The 27,336-nt window shown below is 48.4% G+C and overlaps 1 protein-coding gene across 4 annotated transcripts in view; it reads left to right on the plus strand.

Moving 5' to 3' along the window:
* The window catches only part of ETS1 (ETS proto-oncogene 1, transcription factor), a 62,503-nt gene extending 41,120 nt beyond the window's left edge, over positions 1–21,383 (plus strand). For all 4 annotated transcript variants that reach the window (XM_065855574.2, XM_071798891.1, XM_065855575.2 and 1 more), the window contains 7 exons: positions 1,498–1,617; positions 2,183–2,383; positions 5,446–5,523; positions 6,034–6,282; positions 9,170–9,430; positions 16,741–16,859; positions 17,644–21,383. In XM_065855574.2, coding sequence (XP_065711646.1) covers positions 1,498–1,617; positions 2,183–2,383; positions 5,446–5,523; positions 6,034–6,282; positions 9,170–9,430; positions 16,741–16,859; positions 17,644–17,859 — 1,244 coding nt within the window. In that variant the 3' untranslated portion in view covers positions 17,860–21,383. The remainder of the gene's footprint in view (positions 1–1,497; positions 1,618–2,182; positions 2,384–5,445; positions 5,524–6,033; positions 6,283–9,169; positions 9,431–16,740; positions 16,860–17,643) is intronic.
* The last annotated feature ends 5,953 nt before the right edge of the window (positions 21,384–27,336 follow it).

Raw genomic sequence — 27,336 nt, forward strand, 5'->3', positions numbered from 1 at the left:
TCTCCCCTGCCGTTTAACCCGGCGGCCGAGGGGAGCGCATGCCTGGGTGGTCCCTGGAACCACAGAGAGCGAAGCATTAAAATGTAACATGAGGATGAAGGGAAAGGGGGCACCGAACCACTTTCTCCCTCTGTTATCTCAGAGCAGCAGATGGGGAACGGAGATAACGAGGCTGCCCGCTCCTTTTGCCAAATCCAGGAAATAATGAAGTGTAATTTACCAAAGAGCCTTTGAGTGGATTATTTGCTTTCCAGGGTCCCGATACTTGCACTGTGGCAGGGAATCCTTCATTTATTTGATGGGGATTTGGGGAGGAATTGGCTCCCGAGAGGCTCCGCATTGGGGGTTTTACTATTCCTACCTGAGCGAAGAGTCGCGCAAAGTGTTTTTCGGGTCTAATTATTAAATCAGAGCTTAAATTAACTTTGACAATGGTAAGCCGAGGTGGGTAGGATTGCCACAAACCAGAGAATTTCTTTGATTTTGATGTCTCCATCCAAACATTCACAAAACCACCCAACAACACGTTGTCATTTTTCCACTGAGAGGACTTTTCATTGAAAGATTTCCAATAGGCTACAGTGCAAAACCAACCCCCGGATCGAAGATTTGCACAGGAGGCCAATGAAGTTTAGTCAGTTGAGACTGGTTGTGTGATGCTTTCCTTCCCGCTGAAAGACGTTTTTCAGGAATGCTGAAAACACATGAAAAAGAGCCAAACCTATATCCAGTTTCCTTTTTTAAACGGTTGCTTTTGTTTATGAAACGCATTGGCTACAAATATCTGTCTCCTTCCAAATAAATTAGAAAAACAAAGAAAGAAAGGGAGAGCTTTGCGTCTCCTCAGGACTTAGTCCAAGGCCTGGCTTTAGGCTGGGCCTGGCGCTGTCCCATGGGGGCGGCCGTGCATTGTTTGGTGACTCACCCCAAATCGCGTCGCTCCCTGCACATGATGTAACTCTGCGCTAATGTGGGATTTTCCAGCTCTTTGTGCTCCCTCCCTCCTCTGATGGGTTTTATGCCGCTTCTGTCAACTTCTTTTTTATTTTTTCCAGTATTCTTTCAAATGAGCTTTTTCCCTTTTGCTTTTCTTTGGGCCGGGATGCCCAGAGATGGAGTCTAATTCAGAGGTGCTTTTCTCCCCGTTTTCTTTGCTGTAGGACTCTTTAAAGCCAATGTCTGGAATGCTTTTTGATATCACCATCAAATTTCCAGTTGCACGTTCACTTTTTTGAAGATGGAGACCATGTGCACCATGTAACCTCACTTACCAGACACGGCTTGTCTATGCCCTTTAAGCACAGACTTGCTAGAAGCACACTTGTTTTTCTTGTAATTAAGAACACTTGCAGGGAAGAGATTTGTAGGTCTAAGTGTGAAAATTTCAGCAGTAAAAAAGCGAAAATGGTTGCTCTGTTTTTCAGACAATTCGGTGACTTCTGTCGTCTTGCCCAGCCCCGCGTCCTTATGCCCATTTTTCTCTCCTCCTTCTTTCAGATATGGAATGTGCGGATGTGCCTTTATTAACCCCCAGCAGCAAAGAAATGATGTCTCAGGCGTTGAAAGCCACCTTCAGCGGCTTCGCCAAAGAGCAGCAGCGCCTGGGAATCCCCAAAGGTAAGAAGTGGCTTCCCAAGGAGCAGATACCGCGTCCTCCTGCCAGGATGCTCTTCTCCACATCTACCACCTCTTTTGGGTTTCTTTGGTTTGTATTACCTTGTTTCTTGGCAAATTCAGCTGGAAAGCTCTGGATTGACAGGCAGAACCTTTCAGTACCACTTGCAAATTGACAGATTGGGCCTGTCCTGCTAAATTCCTCTCCTGAAGCTTTGGGGAGCTGCTCCTTTTGGAGCCGTCTCCACGACTTCTGTTTGCAAATCATCTCCAGTCTATAGGGAAGCAGCAGGGATGCTTTACAGGAGGCTGATGATGGGGAAGAACCAAGCAAAATGAAGAAAAGGGTGGGAGAAAGGCTCAGAGGGCTGGTGGAATTGTTAAAAGTCCCAAACAAATCAAAAACTTGTTCCTTGGGTGAAATTAGCCTGCAAAGGTGACTGATCCAGTCTCTGTGGGATGAAGTCGTGCAAGTGCCGTGCTGTAGCGCTGCTTTTGTCCTGTTTTCCTGGGGAAATGTCTCGTGGTTTTGCATTCATGGATCTCTTCTCCACGCCTTTTGGTGCAGATCCCCAGCAGTGGACAGAGACGCACGTGCGGGACTGGGTGATGTGGGCGGTGAACGAATTCAGCCTGAAAGGAGTGGATTTCCAGAAGTTTTGCATGAACGGGGCCGCCCTCTGTGCCCTGGGCAAGGAATGCTTCCTAGAGCTAGCGCCTGACTTTGTGGGAGATATCCTATGGGAACACCTGGAGATTCTGCAGAAAGGTGAGTCCCGGAGTCTCCAGGGTGAGTGGTTTTCCAAGGAACCTTGGCTGTCAGCCCCGCTATGCAATGAGCTGTTCACCTTGGGCTTTAATCCCAAGCAAAGCAGCTTTCAAAGCCCGGTTTTCCAGTGGGGTTTCAAACGGGCATCCCAAACAATTGTGGGCAACACGAATCCCGGCACTTCTCGAAAAGGAAGGGTGGTTGTGCAGGAACCTGCAGCGGGCAGGGCTGCTCCGCCTGCCTGGAAACGCCGATAGGATTTTCCAAAGCATTCTTCCTTGGCTTGTTCAGATCCCGTCGTGAATTTTACTGCTTCCTCCGGTAGAAGCGGGTACAACAACTCCACCAAAATCCTGCCCTGATTTCCCAGTTGTGCTTGGAACCTGCTTTTCTTTGTTTCACGTCCCGAAAGGTGTGATGATATTTTGTTGAGAGTGGCTCTGTCCCAGAAGACGCCGTCTCTGCCAGTCCCTGCGTGCCAGCATTCAAGGCATTAATTTTTAGTGATTTGGGACACACGTATTGATTTTGGGTGCTGATTTTTATAGCGTCTGGATGCTCAAGCAACCAGGATGGGGACTTTAGCTCGTTTTTGCTGTTTGCTTTCCTGGAATATCCCTCGCACTGTCATACGTAGCCTGCATGCTTGTGCTGGTGGCAGGAAGGGGAGGGGAGCAAAATTATGCCTTCCAGGAAACCATTGACAAATGGATGCTAATTGCCGATTACTAATTTTACGGCTACCTGTGGTTTACAAAAGGTAAACACGGCTCTTCCCAGGGTCTGTGCGTGACGGGCTGTTTTTCTGCTCTTTGGCTCTGTATCTGTTCTGTTCTTCTCATTTTGCATAATTTTTATTGAGTGCTTATATCAACAGCAAGCGGTTTAACCAAACAAAGCAAAACGTTGCGGTCAGTCCGATTTCTCCTTGCTATGAACCGTTGCTTGTAACTCAGCTCTACCTTCCCGCAATATTTCACCATTTATTCGGGCTGTGACCCCCTGGAGAGGGGTGGGATTTGCTGCAGGTGTCAGAGGCATCAGAGCTGGGTTTACATCTCCTTCCTGCAGATTCTCCAAGGCGTGGAGATGAAATTGGTGCTGTAGCTTCATGGTAAAGTAAGAATTGTGTTTTATAGCATTGACACATGCGGGGGTTCAGATCCTGCAGTCAGGAGGATAAAAAAGGTCTGAGACAGAGACTTCTTACAAAGAAGCTGGAAATTTTGGTGCATCTTGCAGGATGAAAAGGAATAAAGCTGAATTTCTTTGTCCCAACACTGGGAACCAAGGAAGCTCCGTTCTGTGTTCAGTTTTACTGGTGACTTTTTCGCTTCTTGCATAAGCTGAGCCTGAGCTTCTGTGGTGGGTTCTTAGCACATTTCCCAGAAGGGCAATATCTGTGAAGTGCTTGGAGAGTAACTAAGAAGAGCTTCCAAGAAATAACCAGCCTCACCCCAAGGACGAATTTCTTTACCTTGTAAGTCATGGGACTCATCTACTTAGCAGCTGGCGATGTGAAACCTGAAGAGATCAAGGTTGGACCTCAAGCTTTATGGTTGGACTCGATGATCTTGAGGTTCTCCTCCAACCAAAATGATTCTGTGATTCAAAGGTTTCCCCAGCTTGCCAGTCCCCGTCTCGTCCACGCTCCCCAGCCACCCACCGTCATCTCTTGGGGCTGTTGATGCTGGTTAACCCCAAAATGTTTGGCGTTACCTATTGTGGTGTGACCGTCAGCATCGGGTCACACCGGGACGGGTGGTGACCTCGCTGTCCCTTCACCATGTGTCCCTTGTGAGCACTTTCTGAGCGTGGCAGGGTTTAAAAACAGCACCAGATGGGCGACTTTTCCCTGCATGGATTTGACTATTTTCAAGCATATTTTTCCCAAATTTCTTCTTAAAATAACCTCTCCGGTTACCAGCAGCCAGCAGTGCCCTCCGCTTGACTGTAAGCGTAGTTGAAAGTTGCTCTGTGGTCACCCACCCTGTCCCTTGGCAGGGGAGAGAAAAAGAGCGTTTCTCATTAGGTCTCTGTTTGCACAAAACCTCTTTTTGTTAGGGAATATTTTCCACCCTGCAGTCCCCAGGAGAGTGGGCCAAAATTAGGCTCCTTCGCAAGCAAACGTGCCTTATCTTCAGTTCGCTTCTCTTGGGTCTTGGCAGGAATAAATAAAACCCAGAGCTGTCTGTGTGTTTTTGTTTCATTCTTTTTTGGCTTGCAAAGAAAATAAAGTGTCCCATGCCAGCATCTCTGCCCACACGCTGAGCTGGAATGAGTGAGGTGTGAATGGAAAAACTGGTCAGGGGAGGAGCAATGTGGGTTTTACACGGGAAAGCAAATTCAGCGCCAAGCCCAGGAGTAGCAAAGCCCTCGGAAAAAGCGATGGAGAGCGGAGAATTAACACTGTGATGTGATATGTGTTATTTCTCAGGGAATTACGCCTATAGAAAGGGTGAAGTTTTGTGTGCTGCCTATATGTATCAGGAGGTGGGTGATGGACAGTGCGACAAAGCTTGTACCAGATGTAAGGGAAACGGTGCTGCATGAAATGAGAATGAGCATTAATTTGGGGTTCGTAGGAGCTGGTTTGGGTGTGCATTACCCACTTGAACACTGGTCTAAATATCGCGGTTTTTTTCAGGAAAACAACTGTCCTTTTATGGTGTTTTTCTTTTTCACGAGCTCGTATGTGTAAGCATGATTAGCAATCCTCAAGACAATGAAAGATGACAAAAACCGAGGCAAGCAAGGAAATGATGCGATTAGTATTTCAGAACCACCTGGAGCCTCTGATTGAGAAAGTTGTTGCTGTTGTGTTCTGTTTTGTTGAAATCTGGCCATGCCTGCAGCAGGAATTCCCAAAGGAACCCAAGTGCATCAAGCGCTTGTTTTGATGCAATTTCAGCTCCTCACTCATTTCTGTTCCTTTGAACGTCCCAGTTTAACCCAGAGAGGAGCATTTCAGGAACTTGAGACCTCTCTCTGTGCTACACCGAGTCTTGCGAAGCACGATATGCCAAGGGACATGTGACATTTCCTTCCTTTTCTCTTTGCAGAAGAGGTAAAACCGTACCCAGCAAACGGAGCGAATACCACGTATCCAGAATCCCGCTATACTTCAGACTACTTCATTAGTAAGTCTTAATTATCAATATCATTCTGGTGCATGCACCATGCAGTTGCCTCTCTGCCATGGCAGAGCGTGCAGAATGTGTAATTTTGCCCTTTTTTTGGCAAAAAAACCCAACAACTCACCTGAAATGGGACTCCAGGCTCTGGCTTCAGGTGACTGTGGAAGCAACCCATCTATTACAATTATTAGGAAAGCTTCTTTGCCCCGTTTCTCCTTTGTTGAGACTCTGCTCTTCATGGTTTTCCAGCTTTTTCCCACTAGCAGCTTGCTCAAGAGGAGTTTGGCATAATGCTCATTGATGACAGTTGCAGATACCTTATTTTTTTAAATCACTGCAATTATAAGACACCATCTCCCTGTGGTTTTTAGAAATCAGTGCGCAATCATGGCAAGCGTTTTATACCCACAGTCTCCTCTCGCACTGCAGACCCCCAGTCTCACGCTCAGCATGCTGATTTCTTCGAGCTGTGTGTTTTTGGGTTCCTTTCTGACATCCTCATTCCGCCTGCAGGTTATGGCATCGAGCACGCACAGTGCGTGCCCCCCTCTGAGTTCTCCGAGCCCAGCTTCATCACCGAGTCCTACCAGACCCTCCATCCCATCAGCTCGGAAGAGCTCCTGTCCCTCAAGTACGAGACCGACTATCCCTCGGTCCTCCTGCGTGACCCGGTCCAGACGGATTCCCTGCAGACAGACTACTTCACCATCAAGCAAGAGGTCGTAACGCCAGATAACATGTGCATGGGACGTGCCAGTCGAGGTAAAATTGGGCATCTCCCAGGGTTTGTTTGGATTCTTCCACCTCTGCCTCTATCAAAATAAGTGCTGCTTTCCTTGCTTTCTGTAGATGTATTTTGGGGGGACCAAAGCCATCAGGGCACTGTGTAATGCCATATATCTCATGAGGTTGAGCTCCCTGATGGCTTTGAGCCCTCCCTGCCTTTCTTTCCAGGGAAAACATGAAGAAGGGCTTTATTTTCTCCACTCCACTGTATGTTTTTACAACATCTGCAAAAACGTAGCATTTTGATGTCAAACTTGAGTCAAGTTGAAATAGGCTTTAAGGTTCTTCTGGAGGACAGACTGCTGTGTGCTTGTATAAATCTCATTTTCTTAGAATACCAGGCAAAATCCCCCGAATTCTTCTCAAGTTCTCATCAGGAACTACTGCCCAAGGCTGTGAAGGATTTTATACATGATGATCTAAAGTATTTTTCCATTCTCTCCATTGATTTTGAATCTGTTCTGGTGAACCCAAGCCCTGTGCTTTGTTAGGAGATGCAGATGTCACAAGTCAGTAACCCCCTAAATCCTTCTACTACAACCCCACGTCTCCAAAGAGTTAAGGAGACACAATTCCTATTTGAGATGATGGGCTTTAAACACCTAAACACTTCTGAGGATCTGATCCCAAATGCCTTTTCAATTAATATTATTGAATTTGGAACACGTGGGGCCCAGATGCCCCACTACTTTGTAATTACATTAACATGTGAGAGGTGACTTGGGCAATACAGAGAACCAAAAGAGCAGCAGCATTAGAATTTTAGGGAAGCTACTCTTTCTGGGGTTGTTTTTTCTCTTTTTATCAGTGTCTTTCCCTTTTCTTGACCTTTTCTTGAACATGGATGGTTTCACCATAATTCTCACTGAAATGCAACGATCCAGGCGTGCTTTTGCAACTGTACCTTCAGCCTGTTCTCTCTGCAAGCCTCAAAAAGCTCCAGGGGAGGGAAGAAAGAGCCCTTAGCTCAGACCAAGGGCCCCTGGTGTTAGCAAACACTTTAAAATACCGATTGCAACCAAAAGAATGCAGCAAGCTGCAGCCGTGCTTACACTAGCGCCACATTTCATCCATATAGAAGGTCCTTTGGGTGGCATTAATCCTCTTAAAATGGTATAAAGAAGCCTTAATATAAAGCAGAGTCCAGCTAATTTATATTTACATACGTCTTTACCTTCTGCTGTATTAGGCTGTCACAAAGTCAAGCGCTTTGGCAGTGGGAAATTCAGGTTTTGCCTTCCGTTGTTCTTGGTGTGGGCTTTAGGAGTTTATTTTGGGGTCCCATGGGGGTGGTTCCACTCTGTCTTACTGGTGAGGACATCTGGTTGTAAAGTGGAGCTGCCAAACCCTTCCCGAGTTTCTCCTGAGGAAGCGCAAGGTGTGATTTTCCCAAAGGCTCAGGTTTAGGTCAAGTTTAGGGAAATTTTCAATGAAGTGACCAAAGTCGCATCTCCAGCACCGCGTCTGTTCATCTGGTGGAGTTTTAATTCCATTTCTAAACGAGCTTGTGCTGCAGGACTTCTCAGGAAAGTGGGTGTATGCCAATTAATGACCATGCACAAAGCGGTGTTAATTTTCCCCTTGCGTGATTCAGAAAGTGCTTGAAGTGTATTCTGTGAAATTCTCAAAAAAGAAACAGAATTTGGAGCGTGGAGGTTACCAGCAGAATCAAGCCAATGGACCCAAATTTCACACGATTCTGGGCCAGCAATCATGGTAGTTGGATCTTTTTGCAGCAAGTGCTCTTCAAACTACAACACAACAAATATTTTTGGGGGAACGTGCCAACGTCCTTCCACGTTCTGCGTCCCCTGTGATTTACTATCTGGGCCCAAGCTGCGGGTATTTCTGCCAATGGAAATTTCTCCAGGAGTTCTTGCACAATCCCAGCAGCTGTTTTTAGCCCGGTTTGGGAAATTAGTGAACTTAAATGATCCTGTTACGTTCTTAGTTTGTCAGTAAAGATGTTGAGCAATCGGTGGTGTACGGGAGATCAGAGGGAGCAGTTTCAGTTTGTTCTTTGGATCCTTTTTTTAGCTCCCTGGTTTAAGCACAGAGGGTATGGTTCTGCTGTCTCTAGAGGGTGTAAATCAGCCCAACACTGCTGAGGATCCGACCTCTCATGTTCTGGTTTTACTAAAACTACCCCAGAGAGTAACCTTGATACAACCCAGCTGTGCTCACCTTACCAGAACTAGAAAGAAAAAATAAATATATATATATACATAGAGCTGTTCGAGCTCTCAGCCTTTTGCTCTCCTCCTCCATCAAATCTGCTGCTGTTTGGGGATTTGGGGGTGGAAGCTGGTTTGTAACATACAGCAGTAAAAGGCTGCTGGGTAGTTTTGCAGGAAACATCAAAAGCAAAGAAGCTGGGTGTCCAGTGCCCTGGAAAATACCTGAGCACAATTTATATAGGGCTGGAAAACATAACAGGGGATGTATTAGAGACCCATATCTTTCAGCAGCAAGAGGTCCTGGCACCTGGACTAAGCCTTGAATATCTGTCAAAAATGTGATTATTTCTCTGCCATTGGCTTTTTGAAACAGGACAGTTTCCAGTGAGCCCCAGGCATCAGAATTGGGTAGAAAATCAGGATTTTGGTTGTTTTTCCTGAATCTCTCTGCTTTGCTGCTTGAGCATCTCCAGGACTCAGATAGCTCTGCTTATGAATATAAGTATTCTAGTTTCAGACTGTATTTTTGAGGGTTTTGGAGATGAAGTGTAATGGGACAGCATCATTTGCCTGGTTACCTTCTCTTTGCGCAGCGGGCAGGTGAAGCACCCTTCTCCTGGCCATGGCAAACCAGAGCATCCTCGTGCTACCCACTCACATCTTATATTTTCTTCCTTTTTCACCAGGTAAACTGGGCGGCCAGGATTCGTTCGAGAGCATCGAGAGCTACGACAGCTGCGACCGGCTGACGCAGTCCTGGAGCAGCCAGTCGTCCTTCCAGAGCCTGCAGCGCGTCCCCTCCTACGACAGCTTCGACTCGGAGGACTACCCCGCCGCCCTGCCCAACCACAAACCCAAGGGCACCTTCAAGGACTATGTTCGAGATCGGGCCGATATGAACAAGGACAAGCCCGTCATTCCTGCTGCTGCCCTTGCTGGCTACACAGGTAGGGTCACGCTCCTCAAAAACCACCTCTGCTGAGTGTAGAACCTTGGGTAAAGCCTCCGAGGTCTCTGGGTTGCTCAGTATCTTCATTGCTGGCTCGGTGGTCTGTGAATTGGAGGTTTTTGGGGCATGTGGGCACATCTGAGGTTGTGTATCCTTCAAGTGTGCGCACCCCAAACCTCGTGGAGGATGTAGGACCTGGCTGAGTGCAGGGCCTTGTGTTTTCATCTATCTGCTGCTCGGGTTTGATAGGAGCTGGTGTCTGGTTTGTATTGCTGAGAACACAAGGTGGTAGAGAGCCCTCGATTCCCCCTCTGACGCTTTTACACTTGCTCGTCGTTTCCTGCCTTGGGCAGCAGTGGCCACGTTTTTGGCATCACCGTGTGTGATGTGAAATGATCTTCTCCCCTTTTTTGGTCTCGGTTTTGCTCTTTACCTCGGTGTGAGGCAGAGGCGGGATGGTGCCAAAGCAAACCCAAACATTTTCCATTCCCCGCGCTCAGGAGAGATGAGAGAGCGATAGACCGTGGAAACTCCGGCTTTTTATGTGACAGCCCTCTGGCAATCTGCCATCTCCCTGGAGAGAAACCTGGTGGGATGGACCTTCCAGCTAAAACTGAGATAATCCTTCCCAGTCCTGTGCCGTGTCTGTTCCCCGTAGGACAAGTCGAATTTGCAGGGTAACCTCCCTTTCCCCCGTACAAACTGATCTCTCCTGTCCCAGCTGGTAGCAGCTGTGACCTGGAGGAGCCAAGCGGTGGAAATAAAGTTTGTGCAGATAAAGATCATCAAAAGCTTCAGAGCAGATCCTGGGGTGCGACAGTCCCTGAAATCTCTTCCCACGCACTTGTCTCAGGGCTGATATCTAGTGTTTTTTGCAAGAGGGGGAGAGGTGCGGAGGGGAGGAGAAGGTGGAGAGATAATTTTAGGAGCTCTGTGTAAAAAAGGAAGTGGTTTGTTGCTATAGCTTTAGTTAGAAAGAAAGCTCAGCCCTGCCTGCTGAATGAGGCTCTTTCGACCAAGTCTATGCAAAATAAAAGTGTGCTCTGCTATTCCTGAATGGTTTTTGGCCAGGGGATGGGGCGAGGAGAGCTGTGAGTGGTAGGAGGGGCACCGTCCTCCGCCGCGCCACGGAAGTTGATGGTTCTGAAACAGAGCAGCGAGCACAACTTGCGAATTTGATGTCGATTTTCTCCTGATCACACCTTTCACTGCAGCTCCTGGAAGTGTTTTGGGTGCCCAGTGCCCGGGGAAGAGCGTTGGTTGCGTTTTAACAGCTGAGACACAGAGGTGCTGGCCTAACTAGGAGCTTTATTTTTCCAAGCTGGGTGTTTCCCGCCACATTTGCTGTAGCTGGTGGAAAAGAGCAGCATTCCCAGCTCCCTCCCAAACCGATGGCTGAACCCTGTGTTTTGCCAAGGAGTATTAGCACCCCAAAGCGTGTCCCTGGACTGGTGCCACCAAGAAGGGGAGACTTCGGTTAATGAAATGCCAGAGCACGCTTCCAAATGCGTAACATTTTCCCTTGGCTCATTTCAAACCCTGTTTTGAGCCGGGAAGATAATCCCTTGGCCTGGGCCTTTCACTCTGATCAATAACTGGGAGCGCCTGATATTTTTTTTGCATCGCTTAAATGGGGAGAGGGTTTCCAGAATCAGCATTTGCTCGGAAATCCTTGGGCTGCAGCGCTGCGTGCTTGCTCTAGAGCCTGCAAAATGATACATAATTCAGTCCTGAAACCCCAACAGCTTGCATTTACCATTGAGAAAGATGAACTTGTCAGGGATGTGACTCTAGAGGTGTCCTCTGTCACTTTTTCAAGCCTACTGATCTGCTTTGTGTTTGTGTATTTCTGCAAAAAGCTAGAAATCCAGGCTGGCCACTGAAAGAAGAGCTGGAACCAGCTGAGCAAGGAGTGTGGGGGCTCTTGGGCACAACTCCGAGGTCCTTTTTTTCAGTTATTTTGGCTTTGCTTTATGTTACGTTGACTTTACTCGGGGGAGGAAGTGCTGTCTGGCAGCTGGAGCAGAGGAACGTGAAGTTTGGGCTGTGTTTGCAGCTCAAGTGAGGAGGTGGAGCCTCCAAACGAGCAAAGCAGGTGACGAACCCAGGGTCCCAAAGCTCTGGGACCCCTTTGTCACTCAGGTGATGCCTCCAACACCCACCACCAGCCCATGGAGCACCCAGCAGCATCATGTCCACCTTTTAGGACTGGAAGGGTGAAGCCTGAGACATCACGTCCTCCATCTCAAAGGCTTTTTGTGTTTTCTTGAAGAACCTGACAATATTGTTCAGGTTTTGTCAGCAAAAGGCCCGTTTTGGAGGTGGCCCAGCGCTTTATCTCTGATGGTATCTGCCTTGGGAGCTGCGTGCTTTGGCGAGAAGGTGCATTTTGGCGGAAGCTCTGCTTGCGTTTGATGTGTTTCTTCACCCAGCTCGCGAGCAGCTTTTCAAAGCCGCCTTATCTGCCCCCACATCTTGACCTAATTTAACAAGTTGCCATGGTTGCTCAGATAGAAGTTGATGCGATTTTCTTATCTTTTTCTTTTTTGAAGGAGAAATGTAACTGCACAGGAGTTGGCCAACTTTGGTTTCCATAGCTGCAGGGAGGGCCATCTCTGGACACCTCTGCTTTTAGGGCCAGATCTTGCAAAACCTGGCCCGCTTGAGTCTTACATTAAGCCAGGTTTTTTTTTTTTAATTAATTTTTTTGACATGACCTAGGAAATAGAGGCAGAATGCATCTATTAAAATTAGGCAAGCGGCATATCAGGATGCATCCTCTCTGCAAGCAGATGTGTTAAACCTCGCGTTGGCTTAGCTGAGCTTGGCTTAAGCTCCCTCATTCACACAGCAGCGAGTGGGCGGCTCTTGCTAAATGCATACTCCGTACCTGAGCCTAACTGGGCTAAACCAAGCTCAGCTTTGCCTGCAGCTGTGCCATTGCTGGATCCCGACTCCGCTGGGTACCACAGCCACCCGCATCCTTCAGGACACCTGGCATTACATGGATAAACGCGGCCGGTCTGTAGCAGAGAAGCATGCAGAGGGCAAGTGTGGCTCTAACCACAATGCTCTTTGGCCTTTTTGCCCTATATTTATTTTTTCCACCACTCTGACCTACTTGAGCTGCTGCCCTCTTGGGGACGCAGGTTCCAGCGGTGCTTCCGACCCTCCCTCTGTCCCTGCGGTTGGTGAGAACCGCTCAGCGCTGCAGCATTCTTGGCTTTTCTTGAGCGCCCCAAAGCACCTTGCGTGGGTTTATAACCGAGATGCGATGCTTGTTTGCTTCGTGGCACGCAGGACATCAACATCGGGGCTTTCCATCTCGTGGTGTTCTCCGCAGAGCTGAACAGACAGAGCAGAGCGATTCCCCTCGTGTTTGAGAGATCTCAATCGCTCCTCTGCAAGGCTGCATTTGCATTTTTAATGCTGACCTGCTTAGGAGGTTGCTGATGCCCTTCCAGACAGTATCAGCACCTATAGAGTTAATTCCCTGCCCTGAGCATCTCTCTTAGGGACAAATTGATGCTACCTTCATTATCACGGCTGCGCTTGGAGGGGACAGAAAGTAGAGCAGGGAGTAGCTGACTCCCAGATCTTATCTCACCCCAGCACCCAGGAGCACTTTGTTTTGCCCTGACCCTCACTATCAGAATCCACAGTGCCGTCGATAGGGCCCAAATTTGCCTGCTAAACCCATCTGCACCGTCCAAATCACCTGCCATGCAGAGGCCAGAGCCTTTGACAAGCCTTCGTTTCTGAGCGATGCTTATCTGCGAGACAGAAGTGAAAGCACGCAGCTGCTGTTTTGCAAGAAAGCCAGCTCGGTACCAAAGAAAGTGTGGCTCTGTCAAGAGAGCTTGTGTGCTGCTGCTTCTCGCTGCCTCTGCTGCTGGCCTGAACCGTCCACCAGTGATTTCCCTGGGTGTGCTCTGATCCTCATCATCCAAAAATTCACTGTTCCCAGCCCCTCAACATCCAGACTCTGCGCAGTGGCTTTTCTAGAAACATGAGCATCCTACCTTTCTGCCCCCGGTGCAGAGCCTGCGTGGGCTCAGCAGCTTTTTTTCTCTTCCATAAGGTGGGGAACTCGAGGGTGGAGCTCGGGGCTGGTTCGGTGGCTCCGGTTCCACCTGCCAGACATGTGCAAATGACAGTGAAATCAGCCCCACGCAACACTGCCCAACCGTGACGGCAGCTCAGCTGCTGCAGCAGCTTCTCAGCAGCCCGGGGATGATGGCAAAGCAGCTGTGGCTCAGTCCTGGAGCTCCTGGCCTGCAGGACCATGTTCAGGGGCAGATGTGAAGCTCACAAATCCCCTTGTCCTTTGCCAGATACCTGGGGGGTGAGACCAGCCCTCCCATCGCGTTCTTCCTCAAGGAGGAGAAGCATCAGGAAAGCCAAGCTGGCCCAGAGGGTCTGTGAGCGTGGCCAAAACCCCGTGGTGTTTTTGGAAGGTGCTTTCTGGGTCCTTCCTCACTTTCTTTATGCCTTGGAGATGCTTCCATCCGAGCTGCACCACTGCCCTCGCAAAGCCGGGACTTTACGGTGGCGTGACAACCTGTGTCAGTCTGGGCAAGAGCTGGGGAGGAGGTGGTTGGGCTCAGTCTAGCGAGGAAGGCTTGGTCTAACAAGGAAGGCTTGGTCTAACAAGGAAGGCTTGGTCTAACAAGGAAGTGATGGGGACAAGCTTTGCTGTCCCGAACCCCAAGGCAGCAGAGGGGGATTGGGGACCTCCAGCACCATGGTGCCATCAAAGGGGCCGCGGGGAGGGCGGGCACACGAGCGAGGCGAGGGCTGTTTTGGAGATGTTACTGTGCCCAGTTGTTTGGTTGGGTTGGAACCACAAACCACAGACTGAAAAGCATAGGTGCGCTGCTTTTTTTTTCCTCAGTAGGGTTTTTTTTCCCCCTTCTTGTTGTTTGAAAGAAGGAAAACAAAGCAGAGGCCGTTGAGAGGGGTGGGGGTGCGAAACTGTTTTCGAGAGATAATGCATTTCGGGACAATGCTCATCTGCCCCAGACGGGTGGTGCCACCATCACCGCCCCAGTGAAAGTGGCTGTTGGGCAGGTTTTGGTTTCAAAACATTGGCTTTTCTTTGAGAAGACCCTAGATGTGTGTGGCAGGACCACAAGGGGTGGCTTGTGTCCTTCCACCCCACGTTTGGGGCAGCATCTAAAAATAAAGAGCTGCAAGAACACCCCAGTGATGGTTGGTTTTGGAGACGGTTGTTTATGGAGATGGTTGGTTTTGGGGTACCCAGCCTTGGGGCAGTTGGTGTGGCCGTGCATGCTTGTACCATGAAGTGATGGGGACCAGATGTCACGCTGGGGATTTTCCAGCCCCAGCTGGGGACCAGTAAAAGGGTTGAAGCCGAAAGGATGGAAAATGGGCGTTAGTCCCAGCTCCTGCATGGGCGGAGGTTTGGGGTGCAGAGACAAGCCCAGCAGCTCCATGCTTGCCCTGGTGGCTTTGGGGACGTCATGTGGGGAGGGTGACTCCTCAGCATGAGCATCGCCCTGAAATCCTTGTAGGCATCAAGAAAAATAACTCCCTGCTGGTCTGCAGAATGGGCAGAAAGAGCTCATTTCTGAAGATAACACTAATTACGGCTTTACTAACCCACCAGCTGACGCACGGGCCTCACCTTCCTGCCCTGCGACCTCCCCAGAATGGTTTTCGGGGACGCATGTGCCGAGGTTTGGTCCCTGCCACCTCACGCATCACCCGCCTTCGCTGACATTTTGGAGCATCTGCAGGGCCTCCGTGCCTTCCCCTCCGGCTGGGCTGTGTTTATAGGAGCTCAGACATGCCCGCCAACCCAGCAGTAAACACATTCTTGCCATAATTGCTTGTCCAAGGCAGAGGAATTCAGGGTTTTTACGCGCGTCCTGCAAGCAGCTCGGAATAGACCTTGGGAATCCCTGTTCCAAGGGTGACGGTGCTTTCTTCAAAAACCCAAAATACCCAGCAAATCGGCAGCGGCAGGAGCGCTACCTCCCTTGCCGGAGAGAGAAATTACTGGGTTTCCCAACACCTCCCCGTGCCAGCTGGCACTAAGCTTGGCTCAGGGTTGAACCTGAGCTTTGAAAGGCTCCCGCAGAGCCCAGGTGGCCCCGGGGGATTTTGAGGGCAGTTTCTTACCCAAGAACCCAGGTGATGGGTTTCCATCCATCTTACTTTGGGGAAGGGTTAAAAAATTAAAACCAATATCCTCGTTCTTTGGGCAGGAGCGAAATCAATGCTTGCCGCTATAAATAGGGCTAAGCTTTGAGATTTGGTGGCATTTCAGGCCAGGGTTTTGGCTTTTCATTATCTGAACTTCCTCCCTCTTTTTGGCGTGGATAACCCGGCTCCATCCCTACCGGAGAACGCGGTCATGGACTCAACATCTTGGCAAGGACGAGGGGCTGGAGCCTTTCCCCATGGAGTGTTGTCTTCCCATTTACAAGCAGAGAGATGCTGTGAGCATCTCTAAATAAATGCTTTATTTTTTTCAGTGCTTGACGCTTGTGCTCATTGCTGTCAGCAGGAGGGTTTGCCCCGCGCAGTTCTGATTCGTGATAAATCATTTCCTCTAACCTCTAGCTGCGTTTATTATGATTATTGTCAGCCTCATTAGTAGTGATATATCCTAAGCTGTGTTTAAAACACAGCAAAACCTTTCTTGCAACACGTCGCCCAGAGCCAAGGGCAACATTTGGGGTGCGGCCGCATTTGGAAGTTGCTCATCGAAGAGATTTTGGCTTGAGGGCTTCTCCTCTACCTTCGGTTGGGACACAAGCGCCGAGAAGAGAGAAGTATTTCGAAATCACCCCACGGAGACGGTGAATCCAGCAGCAACACGCCCTGGAAAGAGGCCAAAGAATTTTCATACCTGGGTGTCCCCCCGCCCCGGCTTTATCTCGATAAACAGCGACGGAGCGAAGAGCCGAGGTCAGGAAGCGGAGGCTGCCGGGGTTCACGCCATGGCCAGGAGCTTTTTGGCACGGCGGACACACCGATGCTTGTGCGCCAAGACAACTGCTCCTCGGTGTTCGGATGCCAGAAAAATAATCCTATTTATGTAACTCAAAGCGAAACATTCCAGTGCATGAATACCCAGCTCTTGCTGCAAATGGGGAGATATTTTACCTGCAGGATTTGACTCGCAAGCTGTCGCTTCGGCCCACGTCTTGCCCTGTGGCTGCTGATGGTTTTATTTTACAGTAGAAGGTTTTATTTTCTTTCAGTATGTGGATTGTTTTTCTCCCTAGGGGCTGTGCTTTCCCTGACATTAATATCTTATGTTTCTTTTTGTCATTGTAGGCAGTGGACCCATCCAGCTGTGGCAATTCCTGCTGGAACTGCTCACCGACAAGTCCTGCCAGTCCTTCATCAGCTGGACGGGCGACGGCTGGGAATTCAAACTTTCCGACCCAGACGAGGTAAGAGCGCCCTGGGATTGAACACACAGCCCAGATCCCTCTGAAATGGGGATAAACCCTCCCCCCCACCCTTCAGGGCTGAGGTTTGGGCAGGCATGTTGCTCTGGCCTTGAGGATGTGTAGGGGAAAATAAGGAATTAGAGCCCAGCTAAAAACTTATTAAAAATAGGGGTGCATTAATACTTAGAAAGCGTTAATTTGTGACCAAAGCTGGTGAGAAGTAGCTGAAAAATCACAGAAAGAAGCCAAAGCTCTTAAAATAGGCTGTGTACAGGCGAGAGGGGGGGACTTGCCCCTGATTTTGTGGATACATGGGACATTCGTTCCCTTCCTTGACTTCTCTATCCTCATAGAGCCCTCTGCAATGTTCTGCCATTGCATGGAGGTTCCTTTTTCCAAGTTTTAATCCTAGAATCCTTTAAGTTGGTAAAGACCTTTAAAATCGTCAACTGCCAAAATGGAAAGTTTCCCAAAGCAATTGGATTTGCTGTCAGTTTGCGCTATTCTTCTCCTTTAATATTCGCTAAGAGACTCGAGGATGCCTGGAAGGACTTTTTTGGCTTGGTTCGTTTTAAGGTTAAGATTCTAAAATGCGGGTGGAAAAAAACAAAATTAAAAAGAAACATTCCAAATTCTGCTTTGAAAACGTAGCAGGCTATCAAATATTCAAACTAAAAGCGAGATGATTCAGGTAGCTTATTGCAAGTTTGCCCCCTGCCTTTGCCCTTCGCATCCCCACCACCTTCATCCCCCCGCATTCTCCTCATCCTCGCCCCTCTCCCAGGTCGCCCGGCGATGGGGCAAGCGGAAAAACAAGCCCAAGATGAACTACGAGAAGCTGAGCCGCGGCTTGCGCTACTATTACGACAAGAACATCATCCACAAGACGGCGGGGAAGCGCTACGTCTACCGCTTCGTGTGCGACCTGCAGAGCCTGCTGGGCTACGCGCCCGAGGAGCTCCACGCCATGCTGGACGTCAAGCCCGACGCCGACGAGTAAACCACCACGAATCGCTTCCCAGAGTCATTTTGGACTTTTTCCCGTTGGTCTTTTAGAAATTTGTTGCCGTTGTTTTTCATCGTGCGTGATTTGTTTTGAATTTTCAGAGAGCGACTCGGGTTTGTTGCTTTGCGGAGGTTGGGAGAGAGGGCGGTGGAAGAGGCAAACTTTTGGTTGAAACCTAAAAAGTTTGGTTCGGAGGAAGGATGAGCCTTTATTTTTTCCTGAAAGCTCCAAGATGGGCTTTTTCGGGGGGTGAAATTCTGAGTTTTAAGAAAGCCAGAAAAATGTAGCTCACTTTAAAAGAACCCACAACCCAACCCTCCCCATCCCTTGGTATCTAGAAGAAATATCAACCAGATCCCTTCAGTTTTGGGTTATTTTGGCAATTTAGCAAATTACCGTGTTCCTGAGGATTTTAAACTTCTTTTTTGGGATGAGGAGGGAAAACCAAAGTGGGGGAACATTCCTGCTCCGGGGAGGGGCAATATAGGAAAACAACACAAGAACCGCTCGTTGTTCTTGTTACGTTGCCTTTCTGTCAGTTGTCTTGTTTTCTACAATGATGGAATTTTTGCTAAGGAGGGATCAAGACTCTTTTTTTTAAAAAAAAAAAAAAGTTGAAGTTTTATTTTATTAAATTTTGTGCCAGTATTTTTTTGTTTAAATAGTCTTAAGCTCTAAGATGGTCTCAGTATTGCAATATTGTGTGTGTTTGTTTCTGTTACGCCAGCAGAGATTTTTATCATAGCGAGGGAAAAAAAGAGAGAAAAAGGACAAAAAATATGAAATAACTTTATGTAGACCCCACTGGAGAAATGGAGCACAAGACTCCAAATTGGATGTGAAGGAAGGTTGAATTCCAAATTACCCCATAGAGCCGCTCTTGCTGCCGGTCCCACCTACTTCGCTGCTAAAGCTGCTTGGAATATCTGCTTTTTTGGGTGTTGTTTTCCAGAGCTGCGTTTTGTGCACAAAACCCATCAAGATTTGCTGGGAAAACGCCTTTTTTGCATCTTCTCAATGGCTTTTTTTTGCTCCGAGAAATGGTGCTTTCAGATAATTCAAGTTGGGTTTTTTTTGGAGAGGAAAGAGGAGAAATTCCCGTGTTTTGAGTGGGGTGAATTGGGGGAGGAAAAATCCGGAAAAAATTGAGAAACCAAAGGGAAATGGTTTTCCTTCCTGCTTTGACCAGCTCCATCTTTATTGCTCTATGTCTTCTCTGGCCTGGGCACACACGGAAAGGAAATTGTCCTTGCAAATGGGTTTGTACTCCCTTTTTTAAGCCTGGTCCTGCAAACCTTGGCATGGCGTGAGGAACATGAAGCTCACAGTGCCGGATGGGCTGAGGTTGGGGATCAGATGTGAGTATTTCCCCATCCAGACACGACCCCGATGGCCAAAATGGGGTTTTTCACCCCAAGAGCTGCGGGCATTTTCTTTTTAATGACAGTATTACGTGTTCAAGCCAAAAATACCTTTGTTTTTGTATCGTTTGTGGTGTGTTTTAGGTAGTTGTGTTGGTCACAAAGGTGATTTTGGGGGGCGAGATGGGGAGATGCTCACCAGGCGATCCCTGCGTGGCAAAATTCAATATATCGAGTCGACAGGACAGGGTTTTTGTGCAAAAAGCTGAAATATTGGGGAGCGTAACCCCAATGGTGGAATCTCCCCCGTGGCAAAGTGATGCTGGATTCTCCTCCACATCCCCCGGAGCTGGGGCGATGCAGCATCTCTTGGGTCATTTTGGGGCAAATCAGCCTCAAAATTGCTGCTTGCTTAAAAAAAATGTGGTGGTGGAAGGAAAATGGGTGAGAGAAGAGGGAGCTCCGGCCAAGAGGGTGGTGGTTTAAATAAGGAGGTGATTAGTGATGGGAGGAAAAAGGTGGGATGGAGGAAAAGGGGGTAGGGAGAAGGAGGAAAAAGATGCTGCTGGCTGGGGAATAAAACTCCAGCTGATCTCAGGCAGCTTGGCCAAGCTGGAGAATGGAAAATACAGATATTGTAGATGAGGCACGGAGCAGAGCTCTAATCCGAAGGGTCCTGCTTTGCTGGGATGCTCCGCCGCAGTTCAAGTGCCTTTTATCCAGCAAAAAACGGGGATAAAATTCCCCCGGGACGGCAGGTTTGGGTACCAACCACATCCATCGCTGACCGAAATCCCTTCTCCGCTTTGTCCCGCGTGGTTTTGCCAGGTTTCCAAGCCGAACTGATGCATTCCCCGGGATTTTGGGAAGATGGTTTAAAGGTTAAAAAGGGCAAATAATAGAGAATAATTTTGTTTTGTTTCTAAATAGCCCCGGCTGGAGCTTCTCCATCATCTCTGGCCATTTGCCATCTGAGGAAAAGGGCAGTTCAGTCCTGGGGACATCGAGTTCATGATATTCTATTTTCCCCTCTATATTTTATTCCCAATCTAGAGGCCATCCTGTGCTGTTTATACACTGGAAATGTGCAGATTTGTTTAGATTTTTTGCTTTCATTTTGCTTTTTAATGGCGTGTTTTCTATGGCGAGGGATGTGCTGGAACCCAAACCCTCCCACCTCCTCCTTTTCAAAATCACGGAAATTTGGTGTGTAGGGTGACCAGAACCCATGGACACTCATGTAAGTGCAAATATAAATCCTGTTTATTTCCAAACTCCCACCATCCACCATCATTCCGGTGGAAAAACAACCAAACAGGGCAAGAAATCAAAGCTATCATAAAATCTAACCTCACGTCTTCCCAAACCAACACCTCCAAGCAAAAAGGTCCCTATAAGCACCGATAAATTCAGATTTTGTGGGAAGTATCTCAGTCTCCTGCTTTTTGCTCTTCTGGAGGGGTTTTCTGTGAGATTTTAGGGCTCGGTTGCTTAATTCCTCGTTAAGGTCATGAAATTTGGGTGCCTTGGCGTGCTCTGCTCTCTGGTAGGGTCTATATAACATCTACATTCCAAAGAGGTTTAAAGAAATGATAAATCTATGTATACATATATGTTATAATGGAATATCTCCAGGAATTAACTGCCTCAGTTAAAAAACAAATAGTGTTTTGTTTTGTTCTGTTTTTACACATGGGATTTTTGTTTTTTAAGCTGATAAACACAGAAGAAAAACAGAAAAAAAAAGAGATTGTTATATTGTGCTGTTCGACTATTTTCCAACGTGTATTTTCGTATAATTTATATTTTTTAAAAGTGGGAATAAAAAAAATAAAACATTTTAAAAGCGAGATTAATTAAAGGAAAAACAAAGGAAAAAGCAGGTGCTTTTTACAAATAAACCTGAGCTGAGGTAGCTTAGAGATGTAGCGACGTGTGTGTGTGTCCGTGTGCTGTGGGTCGTCTCGTTTCGTTTTTATAAAGATACAAAAAGAACAAAGTCCCTCCTGCGTTGAATTCTTAAAGAAGGAGGGGATTGGGTTTTGTTTTAATTGCTGATGCTGGCACATCATTTTGCTGGAGAGTTTTTTATATACTGTAGCCTTATTTCATATCGTATTTTAAACCCTGTGAAATTAAAAGAGGAATAATTCATAACCCTGCGTGTCGCTGTGCTCATTGGTGGCCTTTCCGCTCAAAAATTGGGGAGCAAAGTGGGAAAATAATGAAAACCTGAAATCTCCGGGGCTTCTATATATTTTGTCATTATTAAACGGAAATATTTGTGGTTATCACAGAATCCCAGAATGTCAAGGATTGGAAGGGAAAGCTCACCCAGTGCAATCCCCCCACGGAGCAGGAACACCCAGCTGAGGTTCCACAGGAAGGGGTCCAGGCGGGTTTGAATGTCTGCAGAGAAGGAGACTCCACAACCTCCCTGGGCAGCCTGGGCCAGGCTCTGACACCCTCACCCCCAACAAGTTTCTTCTCCTCTTTCAGTGGAACCTCCTGTGTTCCAGTTTGCACCCATTGCCCCTTGTCCTGTCACTGGTTGTCACCCAGAAGAGCCTGGCTCCATCCTCCTGACACTCACCCTTTAATTTCTGGCTGGCATCACTGCTTCACCCTCTCCGGCTCCTTGCAGATAGATCCTCATCACTCCTTGTTGCTCTCGCAAGGGCAATTCCAGGCTTTAAAAAGTGAATTTTATCGTATTTCTTTTCTTGCGAAATAGGTGGATCCAACTGGCAAAACGTGAAGATGCTGATTTGCTACTCGAGACCTCGGGCTGCGCTCCAGCAAGAGGCGAAGTCACCGCTGAGCTCCTAATGCATCAAATCAGACCCTTGTGCTTCAGATCTTCAAAAAATATGTATATTTTTATATATAATATGTTTTTTCCCCAGTGAGGTTTGTGGCCCAGGAGCTCGCACTTGTTCATGGCACTGGTGAGTTTGCACAACAGGGAATTCCCAGCAGACAAATCCTTGAACGCTCCTTTGCTTGATTTTTGAATCCCAAAGCGGGTGGAAGAGTCATCGGTGTAAAGGTGATGCAGCAGATGAATCCAGCGTAAGGAATATTCAGAATAACTCCATTTATAGTATGGATTTTATAGGTCTCTGGGCTAAAAAACAATGGGGTGAGTGTGTCCCAGGATTTCGAGGGGGTTTAGCGCCCCTTTTTCACCCAGCGCTCTGCAAACCTGCACCGAACTGGAGGATGTTGCTGGTCCTTGAAAACTGAGAAAGAAGGTGAAGAATTAAAAACTGAGCCATGGGCACCTGGTGTCTTTCGCCGTCCTGCCTGGTAGATGATGGTTTTAACGCTTGCACTAAAAATATGGAGTGGGGGAAGCACCTGGGGTGCCCCCAGGGATGCGAGGACCAGCGGGTACCGGCCCCCGAGCATCCCCAAGGGAAGCTCTGGGATGAAGCCATCCCTGGATGTTGCAGCGACACATCCTGCCAGCAAAGCATTAATTAAAGTGCATAGCAAACGAGCTTAAGAGGAAAGGGTTTGGTGGGGGGGAAGGAAAAACCTGGGAATTGCACTTTTAGGAGGATTTTGCACGGCTTCTTGAGCCCAGGTGCTGTTGTGTGGCTGCTCAGGCGTGTGATTTAAACAAAGGGTGGCGAGCGGGGTTTTTCCAGGTTATAGATATATGTGTCTAGGGATGTATGCAGCCAGCAGCACTGCGTTTCCCCAGAGTTGGGGGGATCGAGGGGGCTTTGCACCCTCAAATGCAGCTGCACACACCGAGAGCTGCTGTTGGATTACAGGCCAAGGGGTCTTTTTTGCAGGCTGGTGTCTTGAAATGAGGCGCCTTAAACGTGTGCTTGAGGGAAATAAAGCGAGATTGAAACAGGAACCAACATTTTTGAAGCCTAAACTAAGGGAAGGACTCTAGAAATCTCTGAGATAGAACGAGAGAGGTACAAGGAGGCAGTGAAGGAGGAAAAGTGTGATTATAGGGGAAGGCAGCAGAAGGATGGAGAGGGAAGGGTGTGAGGAGGCGGACTGGGGTGCTGTAGGGACAAGGCGAGGAACTTTGCCCCTTCCCTTGGTGATATTGGGCTTGCACAGGTGTGCAAATGCATGTACACCCTTGCACACATGCAGATGCATGCACACCCTTGCACATGCATGCACACTCTTGCACACACATGCAGATGCATGCATGCCCTTACACACCCTTGCACATGCATGCTGATGCATGTACACCCTTACACACACTTGCACACTCTTGCACACACATGTAGATGCATGCACGCCCTTGCACATGCGTGCTGATGCATGCATGCCCTTACACACCCTTGCACATGCATGCTGATGCACGTACACCCTTACACACACTTGCACACTCTTGCACACACATGCAGATGCATGCAAACCATTGCACACCCTTGCACATGCATGCTGATGCATGGCCAAGTCCTTGCTGGTGCCATCAAGTCCCTTACACCAGAATAACTGGAGATTTGGGGCTGCTGGAAGGTATTTAACCACTTGGGCCCTATTTACGCCCCCACACCCAGGTTGCTGCTGGTGCCAGGGCCACCTTTTGGACTCAGCACTTTCTGCCCCATGCACTGTTTGCTTTCCGTGGGCGGGCTGCTCTCCTGCTGCGCTGAGGCCTCTGAACACCATCCAACAGCAACTTCCCGGCCGCTACGGCAGCTTTTCCCCCGCACTGGAGAGCGGTGCCGTTCCCTGGCCTCGCTACAAAGGCGGCACGACAATGTGCTATTGTGCCAGGCTGCTCTGGAGGGAAAGGAGCAACCGGGGGCCAAAACTCGACTGCTGGGGGAAACTATGTGTCTGCCAGCACCCTGCTGCCTCCTGGGGAGCCCAGCGCCAGGGATGCTCCCCGAGATGCTGCATCCTTGGCGTGGGGATGCTCCCCAAAATGCTGCATCCCTCAAGGGGGAAGATGCTCCCCCAGATGCAGCATCCTTGGGTAGGGAGGTTCCTCAAGTTGCTGCATCCCTAGGATGAAGCTGCACCCTGAGATGTTTGCTCACCCAAAAGAGAATAAAACCAACAAAATGAGCCCCAAAACTCAACAGAAAGCCATTTGCAAATTGTCTCGGGAAGAGCAACCTGGTGCACACGCAATGCACTGCAGTTTCCATAGGAGCATTCCTGGGGCTCTGTGCAATCCCCTCACTGTTAAAATTAGCAATGAGGAATGTGCAATTCCTACCGGGATGGCTTATGGAAACGATAAACACGAAACAGAGTAAATGAAGTTTTACGTGTGGATTTAGAAATCTCGGCAGCTGGAGCGTTTGGTTCCCCCACCGTGAGCATTGGGCTTGGGGGAAAGGGGGAAAAAAACAGAGCGTGGGCTGCTTCCAGAAGTTGCACATTTTAGCTAAATTAGTTTAATAAACAGTTTGGTTTCTGATTCAAGCTTGCTTAACCACACAAGCAAAACTGATAGAAATCAGTTGTGGGCTGGTATGCGCTCAATGGCCGGGTTTGCATGAATCTGCAAGCCGGTCCTTGCTCCCCGTGTGCATGTGTGGAGATGACCCATCACAGATAAGGGCTGGATTAATTTAGGAAAGCGGATAAAAGAAGGATTTGAAGCATTTAGTCCTAAATCTTGCTTTGGCCATGACCAAAACAAGCCTAGAAGTGTTGATGGTCCCCCAGCCCTGCATGACCTGCATCCTTTTCTCTTTGCTCAGCACATCCCTCCTATACCTGACAGATCTTTCAGACTCAATGGTCGTTCTCTCAGACATTATTTTTAAGAGTTCTTTGTTTTGGGGGTTGCCGTAATGACCAGAAATAAACACAGAAGTTTCTGATGGTAGATAAAATAATGACTTGTGGGTTTTTTTGACCGACCAGCTTCTGCACACTTGGTTTCCAGATGCTTCGAAGAGGGCAGCTTTTCAGAGAGCTCTGACAGCGTTGTCTGCGAAAAGTAGGGCTGCTTAAAGCCACCCAAAGCGGGGTCTCGAAATTTAGGGCACGGTGCAATGAGTAGGAGCTGATGGAGCTTGGAAGAGCCTTGGAGGATTCCAGCCCCAATGAGGAGTCCCATGATGTCCTCCTGCGGATGAAATCCCAGCCACCAGCAGACGCATTTTTGGGAACATCCCTTGGAAAACCAGCCCGTGAGGAAGCCAGTAGATCTCCGCTGGGAAAAGCAAAGCCCGTCACAGAAACGCTGGTGGTGAATGAATGAAAATCCAGCAAAGGAACTTGGAGCTGTGAAGATCTCAGCGCATAACCCGAACCAGATTTCTGTAGGAAATAACTCTAGGACATTTCCACCACAAACTATGCGCTGCTGCTGCTTGGATGAGCCCATACACCGTCATCCTGGTCTATTTTTTCCCCGTCTTCCCTTCCAAGCATTGTTCTGAGCCTGAAGCTGCTGGGTGCCCTGGGAAAGAACTTTCCCACCACTTTCCCTCTCCCCAAGACAAGAGGTCTCGCCGAAGCCAGCGGGAAGCACGCGGTTGTGTTATTATGTAGGAGTGCAGTTGGTTGGAGGCGACGCTGGCTCGTCGTCCCCGTCACCAGCCGAGCAAAGCTGGGCTTGAGTCAGTCGCTTCAACGTGTGGTGGGCTGGGAAGCAAAGAAGCTTGGCCTGGAAGACAGGATGGAGAAGACAATATCCATCTGCTTTCCAGGAACAAAGGATGAAAACAAGGGATCATGACCTCAAGTAGAATTGAACGAGCCCCAACTTGGTGTCCTGTTCCGCACTGGATGCTCGGAGGAGCAGGACATCTCTGCCCCCCAGCTCCACGGCTCTGCCGGCTTCTTGAGTTGCTGAATGGAAGAAAAGCCTGAAAAGGGCATAATTTGCATTCCTAGAAAAGGCAGCAGTCCCTCAAGACAGTTTTCTAGGTGAAGAATGGGATTTCTGATGAATTAGTAGGTTTTTGTTTAAAGAGAGGTCTGCTTTCCATAGAAATTTTGGGACTGACTCCACAAAAAAGGGGAAGGCATCAACACAGACTTACACAGAAATACTCACTGTGTGGGAGTAAATTGGGTTGAGTTTGACTTTTAGATGAAAAAAACAACAATTTTCTGGGTGTGGAGAGGAACCAAATTAAATCCAAACGTGTTTTGACCAGCTCTCCAAAAAAAATATCCCAGCATCTCTCTCTCCCAAAGGCTGCTAACCCTGATCTTGGTGTGCATGGGCTGGACAGAACTGATTTCATCGCATGGTCCTGAAGATCTTCCAGGCTTTCCTGATTCCCCCTAAAATCCCTCAATCATCTAGGATTTGGGAACAACCAGTGCTGGTCTTTGAAATTTGGACAGAGTAAAGCAATGAAAGTTAGAAGGAAAACAGTAAAATGGAATTTAGTGATGGTTTGAATGGGGAAGGGATGGAGCCGGCTGGAAATTGCTGGGGGTGAGGAAGATGCTGGTACTGGGTGTGGATTTCTGGACGTCCCCAGGGGTTTATCAGCAGCTGGTGGGTCTGTGTGTCCCCAGGACACTCATGAGGATGAGAGTGGAGAGAACAGGCTCTGCCCAAAGGCACCGGCACAGAAATGGGACATTTCCTAGGGAAAATAATTAAAAGGAGGAGCTGGGAGGAAAACAGCTTTGATCTGCTGCGTTTGGCTCCCGTTCTCCCACTATTGCACCACTGGGTTTCCCATGAAAAAAAAAACCCAAAACAACAGGGAGAGAGTGGGAAGAGAGAAGGGAAAGCAGGGGGGACCACAACAGCACCCAGGATTCGGGGTGTCCTGCTCCATCATCCTCCCACCGCCCAGTGACGTGAGCCTGAGCGCCCCACAGGAACGAAGGGTTTTACCAGAACGAGTAACACAAATTCCCCGAGTCCCCGAGCGGCGTGTGAGCCCCGGGAGTCTAAACATGTTCCCTGGCATTAATCACGGGTAATGGAAACCAGGGCTGGCTCCGGGCCCCGCTGAGTCAACGCAGCCCTTGACAACGCGTTGGGAAACACGCAGGATGGGAACGAACGGGGCATGAAAGAAATTCCAGGCAAGGCTTTTCATTTGTTTTATTTATTATTTTTTTTTAAAAGTGGAATTTCGAAATTGGAAAAAACATAAAGCAAGTAAAAATAGAAACAACAGCAGTGGCAACCTCAGTG

This window comes from Patagioenas fasciata, chromosome 24, assembly GCF_037038585.1.
Source record: "Patagioenas fasciata isolate bPatFas1 chromosome 24, bPatFas1.hap1, whole genome shotgun sequence".
Classification (NCBI taxonomy): domain Eukaryota; kingdom Metazoa; phylum Chordata; class Aves; order Columbiformes; family Columbidae; genus Patagioenas; species Patagioenas fasciata.